This window comes from Dendrobates tinctorius, unplaced genomic scaffold (genome assembly GCF_039654945.1).
Source record: "Dendrobates tinctorius isolate UK_male_01 unplaced genomic scaffold, ASM3965494v1 ptg000214l, whole genome shotgun sequence".
Taxonomy (NCBI): domain Eukaryota; kingdom Metazoa; phylum Chordata; class Amphibia; order Anura; family Dendrobatidae; genus Dendrobates; species Dendrobates tinctorius.
Window position 1 is genome coordinate 4,769,346 of NW_027361881.1, and position 9,898 is coordinate 4,779,243.

A 9,898-nucleotide genomic window follows, 5' to 3' on the forward strand; every position below is an offset into this window, starting at 1 on the left:
TGTCTCCAACCCACTGCTCAATGCAGGACTCACTAAACCATCTCATATGTCTGTCCAGCCTCTGCTTGAAGACTTCCATTGAAGGAGAACTCGCCTCTCGTGGCCGCCTGTTCCACTCAGTGATCACTGTCCAAAAAGTTTTATGAGAGAGAAGAGAATGACAGGAATTAAGGGTAATCAGGAAATTATTTTCTCTCTTTTTTAAACTGTCCTTAGTTTTGGAAGCCCCTACACCTCCATCTATGAGTTTGGGAGGATTGAGCACACCTCAGCTATTGTTGTCAGTGACATGGAGGAGGAGGAGGAGGAGGAGGAGGAGGAGGAGGAGGAAGAGGCCATGACAGTCACACAGGGAAGGGGAGGACCCGGACATAAGGGCTTGGCTGCCAGTCCCAATCCAGTGCTAGAAGCAGCTGTGTGTGAGCAGAGTCCAGCCACCTCCATACTGAGCCCAAACTGGTAAGAAATTCACATTGTATCTGTGTAACGAGCAGGAAGAACTTTGTGGGACTCTTTCTGTCAGGATTTAGGGTGTGAGCGGCCACATTACCACAGACATTCCTAGGAAGAGGATCAGCCTCATGTGGGGAGGGTCCAGTGATACTTTGTATCTGATCCTATGTGATCTGTGGGGATCTTCTGCTGTCAGCAATGAGGCGCCTCATACTGCCTGACATAACGAATGACTGACTCATGTCATCTGACAACATGTCACCATCACCACCGACTCTTCTCCCACCATCCCCTTTAATTTCGACGGTTTGTCTTGTGACAGGACGTCTAGGATTTTTCAGAAAACTCAACCACGGTTATTTCCTCCAAAGAAAAGTCCTGACATTATTATGTATCCAGTAAGAAGTGTGTCCCTGGATACTATTGTCCCTGGTCTCTTCCGCTACGTGTCCTACATCCAGTCACATTTAGGGCTTTGACATCCAGAACACGACAATTTCTTGTAAGATTGCAAAGTTTCTCCTTCAGCGTGATAGGTGATCCCTTCTTGTAATTGGAACAGTCCTTTAATTAAGAATTAATAGTAAAAGTGTTATTTATAATATGTACCCAGCGTCTGTGGATGTAGGTGCGTCGGGGGGAGGACGCAGGCGTTCAGCATAACCAGAACTGAATGGATCTCGTTGTCGAGCTGAGGATGGAAAATTCCTCCAGACTGGAACGTCTTGTCCTTCTCGGGAAGAAGACATTTTCTGCTCCTATTTATTGAGTTGCTGATAAGATTGGTATGAGAAGTGTCACACTGTAGCGGCGGTGAACCCAGTCACCCCACATATTGCCGCCTTACTCCCAGCAGACAAGCTGCCCAGCCACTGAGAGTTTCCACAGAAATTTCTTGTGTTGTGGAGACTCCTACAAAAACAATGTAGTTACACCAGAAGTGTGAACAGCGGGACATTTCCTACACTCATTGTGCAATGCCACATGCACAGGCCTTGCTTCCACCTTTTGGAAGTTTCAGATTTGGAATTAACTTGTGCTTTTAATTTAGCTTTAATTTAGATTACCTGTGACGTGTGTCATGTCCTCCTGGAAGGTCTGGGATTAGAAGATCACTACGTATTGTGAATCACAAATCATCCATTTAGCCTGTTTATTTGTGTCTCATATTAAATGGATTTGGTTTTCTTTGATGCTGAAGAGGTTAACAATCCTTTCTATGCTGGTCAGAAACTTGCAGCTCCATGTCAGCTGCTTCTGATCTGGTCATTACCTCTCCCTATAAAAGCTGTATAGACCTTCGCTGCTTGCCAGTGAAAACTTTGCTCCCTATCACCTTGAAGACGCTGTGCTGAATTGGAGATCATTGTTGCTACTGGATATTGTTACCTGCTGTTTTTGGGTGTATGCTTTCCTCATTTGGTTGGTACATTCCTATCCTTTCCTATATACTGTGGGGGAGAAAAAAGAACTTAGCCAGCCACCAATTGTGCACGTTCTCCCACTTAAAAAGATGAGAGAGGCCTGTAGTTGACATCATAAGTAGACCACAACTATGAGAGTCAAAATTAGAAAACAAATCCAGAAAATCACCTTGTCTGATTTGGCAAGATTTATTTTTCAAATTATGGTGGAAAATAAGTATTTGGTCACCTAAAAACATGCAAGATTTCTGTACCTCTCTAACTCTGGAGAATGTTTGTATGTTTGCTACATTCTTTTATCCCTGTTTTGTTTTTGTATCTTATTTCCCTTAGGGTACCGTTACACATAGTGACGCACCAACGATTCCGACAACGATACGATCTGGCTAAGATCGTTTGTGCATCGCTAGTAAGCAGTCATACATGCCGATCTTCATAACGACGCATCAGCGATGTCACTAACGACCATGGCGATCGTTGGTACCGTGTCACACGCTGTCTATAATAGCGATTCAGACTTTGAATAGGCGTCCTTCAGTGCTATCTATATGAGTTCAGAGTCGCCAACGAAGTCGCTCGTCGTTGATAAGGGGTGTCAAACACAGCGATGCATGCTGGTCAGCGTGACGCCAGCGATCAAAAAATGATCCTGAACGTTCGCGCACGATCAGCGACATCGCAGCAGGGAGCCGGTCTTTTCCGCGTGTCACACTTAGCGAGATCGCTAGCGATGTCGCTGTTGCGTCACAAAATCATTGTCGCTTCAGCGATATCGCTAGCGATCTCGCCGTGTGTAACAGGGGCTTAACTTTTCTGTCCCAGGCCTCATGGGGTGCTTGAGGGGACAGATTAGGGTTTAACAGGAGCATAGCAAGGTCGCAGACTCGGGCCTCTCTACCATCAAGAATACCCCAGGGACAGGGATAATTAGGGTCCCGATGCCAGGGACAGTTTGAGGCCCCCCTTCCTTACCGAAGACTGTAACAGCGTGACATTACCATTACGGCACCGGCATATTCTGCTAAATCCAACAGTAGAAAAAGCGATTAACTGAGTGTCATCTAACAGCCCACAAATCACAGAGCAGATTTCACACTAAGAACAGTGGGCACAGAGAAAAGTCAACGCTAAAGCAAAGAAAAAAAAACAGAGCGGCAAATAGGAAATATGAAAATTAGTGAAAATCCAGCACTTGATTTCCAGTGTGAATAATTAGAAAATCTTTTACCGTGGTATCCAAATAAAAATCTTCGAAACATAAAAAAAGATGGGAGCAAAAAATCCTATGCGTTTCGAAGTGCACATAAATACTGGTTTGAAATGTGTAGGTTTTTTTAATATGGGCGAATCAATCAAAGTTTTTGTTTAAATCAAGTGCTGGGTTTTCACTAACTTTCCAAGTCACAGACATTCCCGGGATTTTTCATCCGAGCACTTCCCATTTTTTTCATGGACCTAACTAAGCATTTGAGAGCTGAGCGGAGACATTTTTCTCTATATGTGAATGTTTATTGTTATATGGCCACCCCGTGTGTGAACTATACATTGCAGATGGATATTACAGATGATTCTCCCTCTTATTTCCCCCTGAATATAAATGACTGCCTGCAATGTGCCGATAGTTTGGGAATATTTCCATAAGCAGAAGACGATCTCTGTAGTTGTGGTGGTCAGGAAAGAAAGCGTCGCTTAGGTCGCAGTCAGACGGCCGTATGAAGATCGGAACGCAGTGCACAGACTGACCGTCGGCTTTCCTCACCTGAGCATGTCAGCTGCATAGAAATACATGAAGCTGCCACCGTTGGGTTGAGAGAGCCGCTGGCCAAGTCCACGCACTTTTCTACGGCCGTCTGTTGAGCTCTTACCCAGACACTCGATTTATGGAGAACAAGGTGTACTCAGATTTATCGGCAATTTAATATTCTTCTTTCAGACCTATATTATGTATCTCATCCTGTCCTGTGTGATACAGTCCACTAAGCAGATGTATCTAATCCTATTCTGTGTGTCTTGAGCTAATGCATCTAATCCTATTAGGCTTGATACTTTCTGCGTCTAAGTCATTCATGAGTGATGCTGTCTGCAGTTTTGCTGTATCTAATCCTCCCTTAGGTTGTGTAGATGCACCGGGCAGATTAATGACTTCTTTGTTTTTCTTCTATACGCAGATTTCTGGGATCTAAATTGCTCTAGAAGCGATCAGGACGCCATAGTTTGGAGCAGGTTTATGATGTCCAGACCCTTCTCTGGATGGATCCTGAGCAGTGTTAAACAAAGCGCTGTCCTGGTGAGAGTTGGGAGACGGGATTATTCACAATGCATGACTCGAAAGACCCACTTGAGATGGAGGAGTAAGATGGTTGCGCCGATATGTCTGTGCTACCCGGTGCACCAAGTCGCCATCTCCCGGGACAGGTCCTACAGACACACGGCGGAGGATGTCCACTTCCAGCTGTTTCCAGAGCAAATCAATTACATCCTCAGAGCCAACGAGCAGTCCTACAAGTTACCAGACCCAAATACGATCCTCAAGTTCGAAAGCAATGTCCTTGCCTCTAACACGCCTTGTGAAGACCGCCGGAGTGCTGCCACGTGTCTACAGACCAAAGGCCACATGTTTGGCATTTTCGATGGCCATGCCGGCTCGGCATGTGCTCATTCTGTCAGCGAGCGCCTCTTTTATTACATCGCAGTCTCCCTCATGTCTCAGGATACTCTGCAGGAGATCGAGTCTGCCACCGAACGCATGAAGCCAGTGCTGCCGATCCTCCAATGGCACAAACATAAAAATGACTACACGTACCGTGAGATTGCGTCCCTTTACGTCGATCACCTGCGAGTTTATTGGCAAGAGCTGATTGACTTGGACAATGAATCTGGTATGAGCCTGGCTGACGCCATGTCCTACGCATTCCAGAGACTGGACTCTGATATCTCGCTGGAAGCTCAAGTGCCGGAGCAGGATGAGATGGTGAAGAACCTCACACTGCAAATTGCATTTTCTGGGGCAACTGCCTGTGTGTCGCACATAGATGGGGTGAACCTGCATGTGGCGAACACTGGAGACTGCCGAGCCGTCTTGGGCGTTCAGGATGCACATGGTGTCTGGTCAGCGCTGCCTCTTACGGCTGACCACAACGCTTTTAATAAATCGGAGGTACAGAGAATACGATCAGAGCACCCGGCCTCTGAGGAGCAAACAGTAGTGACGGACCAGAGGCTGCTGGGTATCCTGATGCCCTTTCGGGCTTTTGGAGATGTCCGCTTTAAATGGAGCGAGGAACTGCAGCAAAGTGTTCTGAAAAACGCTTGTAACATTGAACCTCTTAATATCTATCAGTATTATCCTGCCAACTATTACACCCCGCCATATCTAACTGCAAAGCCAGAGATCACCTACCATAAGTTACGATCTCAAGACAAGTTCCTGGTCATGGCCTCTGACGGACTATGGGACATGCTGGATAACAAGGAGGTGGTGAGGCTGGTGGCCGAATACCTCTCCGAGGTCCGACTGCAGGAACCTCGGGTTTCCGTAGAGAAGCGGAGCCTTGGGTACATGCACAATTTTCTTCTGAAGAGGCGAACAAGAAGGATCAGCCTACTGGATCAGAACATTGCCACGCACCTGATCCGGCACGCTATCGGTCACAATGAGGACGGTGAGATCGAGCAGGAGAAATTGGCGGCCATGTTGAGTTTGCCAGAGGACTTGTCGCGGATGTACAGAGACGACATCACCGTGACTGTTGTCTTATTTAACACAAATGCTATCGAGGCTCATTACAGAGAGGAACTAGGGGAATAATATGGGGAAGTCCACGTTGTACACAGCTGATAGCTGATATGTGTATATATAGTTAACACAAATTAAAGGAGTTTTCTGGGAAGATCAAAATCAGTGATCAGTCCGATCTCCGGACCCCTCATTGATCAGGCAGATACCAGACGCAGTGCCACTCATCCATATGGCCATCTGTGTGTCTTGTGCTGTATCTTAGTCCCATGCAAGTCAATGGGGCTGAAGTGCAGTACCGGCTACAGCTGCATGGACACTCGGATGGCGCTGTATTAGTCTCCACAGTGAAGGACCAGCAAGGGCTGGATTCCCATCGTTCTGCTGATTGTGTGGGTCCATCACTGAGATATTGGGGCTGGTCTATCGTTGTCACATCTGGGAAAACGTATTTTTCTTTTTAACCCCTTAATGATAGCCAATACGTCTTTTTACTGACATGAGATATAAGAGAATATCATCCCCATACAGGTGACAATCCAGCAGCTGTCGGCTGTAGACTATAGCTGACAACTTGCTGCATCACAAATGATCAGAGTTGGCACCATCCATATCTGTTTAACCCCTTATTTGCTGCTGTCAAAAGTGACTACATCAAATAAATGGTTAATAGATTGTGGGGGGCTTCCGCTTTAATCTAATTGACACACCGAGATCATGATTGTGTGGTCCTGATGTTTGCCATAGCAGTTCATGGCCAAATTAATTCCTGAAAATCACCTGAAGGGTTAATAAACTATCTGACAGAAGTTTTCAATATGTCAGGGGGTGCTGTTTTTAAAATGGTATCACGTTTGGGGTTTTCCAATATATCGCCCCCCCCCAAAGTCACTTTAAACCGGAATAGGGCCCTCAAAAAAGAAATTTTGTAAATTTCCTTGAAAAAAAAAATGAAAAATGACTGCTACATTTTGAAACCTCCTAAAAGGCTAACAAAATAAGTTAGCATTTTAAAAATGGTGCTGATGTAAGGCAGACATGTTGGAAATGTTATTTATTAATGTTTTTGTGTGGTATGACTATCTGGATTAAAGGGATAATCATTCAAAGTTTGAAAATTGCAATATTTTTACATTTTTGTCAAATTTATATTTTTTTATAAATAAACACAACATATCAACCTAAATTTGCCATTATCATAAATTATAATGTGCCACGAAAAAACTTTCTCAAAATCAATGGGATTTGTTGAAGCGTTCCAGAGTTATCACCTCATAAAGGGACATTGGTCACAATTTAAAAAATTGGCCCCGTCACTAAGGGGTTAATAATGTTTTTAGAAAAACCGTGTGTAATTCTGCTCCAGATACTGTGTTATATGTAAATATATGGTGGCTACGGTCAGATGCAGCTCATTTCTTCTGCACGTCGCAGACACACGGACGTCATTTTATCGCTTTTTCTCGCGCTGGATAAATCCTCCTCAATGATCATAAGAGGTTTCTGCAGGTCACCACCATCATCATCAATGGCCAATCACTGAGCGGTAACTGCAGGACTCGGTCATCGGTGGGTTTTTCCTCAAGTTTTACTGCCCAATATATTAGTAATTAAATATAATATACCAGATATTAGTTATCTATACACATATATACGTATCTCTCCCAGAGTGTGGACCGTTCAAAGGGTTCTCTAGGAAATTGATGTTTCCTACCGCTTCGCTGCCCCAATGCAAAGGCCCCGGATTCATAACCACAATTATGTAATAACACTTCATGAATTGTTGCAATTTTTAAACAATTTTGAGTTGCAAAAATGTTTTAAGGACGTTTGCCATGCTTATCTTGGTCCTGGCAAGATCTGATGACTTTTGGAAAACTTGGGCATGACCAATCACAACGACAAATTCCTCATAACACTTTTGTGGTGGAAATTAGAACTGGCTCCTGGATGGTGTACCATCTGCCGAAAGATGCGCCAAATTTCTTAAAAGATGCACCAAAGTCATTAAGATTGGGGTACAAAACACTGGTCCTAATGAATTGGAGCCCCCAACTACCATGACTTATATCTTAGGTAGTAGAGAAGTCTTCTTCAGGTCCAGGGTCAGACTTCTGCTCCTGACAAACTACAACACAAAGTCCTTGTGGGACTGGGATTTGGTGACACCGATAGTAGCGGGTCTTCAGCTAACCATACACATTAGATAATTGTTGCTTTCTTGTTCTCCAGACTTCCCCATAGGGAAGAGTCAAACGGCCATATACAGTGGGGAAAAAAAGTATTTAGTCAGTCAGCAATAGTGCAAGTTCCACCACTTAAAAAGATGAGAGGCGTCTGTAATTTACATCATAGGTAGACCTCAACTATGGGAGACAAACTGAGAAAAAAAAAATCCAGAAAATCACATTGTCTGGTTTTTTTTCATTTTATTTGCATATTATGGTGGAAAATAAGTATTTGGTCAGAAACAAGCAATCAAGATTTCTGGCTCTCACAGACCTGTAACTTCTTCTTTAAGAGTCTCCTCTTTCCTCCACTCATTACCTGTAGTAATGGCACCTGTTTAAACTTGTTATCAGTATAAAAAGACACCTGTGCACACCCTCAAACAGTCTGACTCCAAACTCCACTATGGTGAAGACCAAAGAGCTGTCAAAGGACACCAGAAACAAAATTGTAGCCCTGCACCAGGCTGGGAAGACTGAATCTGCAATAGCCAACCAGCTTGGAGTGAAGAAATCAACTGTGGGAGCAATAATTAGAAAATGGAAGACATACAAGACCACTGATAATCTCCCTCGATCTGGTGCTCCACGCAAAATCCCACCCCGTGGGGTCAGAATGATCACAAGAACGGTGAGCAAAAATCCCAGAACCACGCGGGGGGACCTAGTGAATGAACTGCAGACCTGGGACCAATGTAACAAAGCCTACCATAAGTAACACACTACGCCACCATGGACTCAGATCCTGCAGTGCCAGACGTGTCCCACTGCTTAAGCCTGTACATGTCCGGGCCCGTCTGAAGTTTGCTAGAGAGCATTTGGATGATCCAGAGGAGTTTTGGGAGAATGTCCTATGGTCTGATGAAACCAAACTGGAACTGTTTGGTAGAAACACAACTTGTCGTGTTTGGAGGAAAAAGAATACTGAGTTGCATCCATCAAACACCATACCTACTGTAAAGCATGGTGGTGGAAACATAATGCTTTGGGGCTGTTTCTCTGCAAAGGGGCCAGGACGACTGATCCGGGTACATGAAAGAATGAATGGGGCCATGTATCGTGAGATTTTGAGTGCAAACCTCCTTCCATCAGCAAGGGTATTGAAGATGAAACGTGGCTGGGTCTTTCAACATGACAATGATCCAAAGCACACCGCCAGGGCAACGAAGGAGTGGCTTCGTAAGAAGCATTTCAAGGTCCTGGAGTGGCCTAGCCAGTCTCCAGATCTCAACCCTATAGAAAACCTTTGGAGGGAGTTGAAAGTCCGTGTTGCCAAGCGAAAAGCCAAAAACATCACTGCTCTAGAGGAGATCTGCATGGAGGAATGGGCCAACATACCAACAACAGTGTGTGGCAACCTTGTGAAGACTTACAGAAAACGTTTGACCTCTGTCATTGCCAACAAAGGATATATCACAAAGTATTGAGATGAAATTTTGTTTCTGACCAAATACTTATTTTCCACCATAATATGCAAATAAAATGAAACAAAAACAGACAATGTGATTTTCTGGATTTTTTTTTCTCAGTTTGTCTCCCATAGTTGAGGTCTACCTATGATGTAAATTACAGACGCCTCTCATCTTTTTAAGTGGTGGAACTTGCACTATTGCTGACTGACTAAATACTTTTTTTCCCCACTGTAACTATGACAAGGATCACAACCTGATGCTTGGACTGGCCGTCAGCTCTCCTGAACCAAGCGTGACAGCTGCATAGAAATATATGCTGTCGGGAGAGCCGTCAGCCAGTCCAAGCATTGTATTGCGATCCTCGTCTGAGTAAAATGGCCGTCTGACTCTTCCTATACAGACATATATAGGCTTGGCTGGGTGTGGGGAGAGGATCCTTGTCTCCCACCCAACATCATCTGTAAGGGGAGAGTCAGAAACCCACCCCATACAGGTCAGACGATCGGCCAACATTCATCTCAAGTCTATGGTGGTCTGTAGAATGTATTCAGACAGTGCTTCTGAGATGTGGTTACAGAGGCAGCAGAAACAGAGCAGTTGATTTTGCTAGTTTTTTTAAAGAGGAAAAGAATATATTTCACCTAT

General features: G+C 44.5%; 1 protein-coding gene across 1 annotated transcript; it reads left to right on the forward strand.

Moving 5' to 3' along the window:
* The first annotated feature begins 357 nt into the window (after positions 1-357).
* PDP2 (pyruvate dehydrogenase phosphatase catalytic subunit 2) lies at positions 358-6,799 on the forward strand. Its single transcript, XM_073554939.1, has 2 exons — positions 358-459; positions 4,046-6,799. Exon 2 carries the CDS (start codon positions 4,105-4,107, stop codon positions 5,683-5,685), a length of 1,581 nt encoding a protein of 526 aa, XP_073411040.1. The 5' UTR covers positions 358-459; positions 4,046-4,104; the 3' UTR covers positions 5,686-6,799.
* Positions 6,800-9,898: the final 3,099 nt, after the last annotated feature.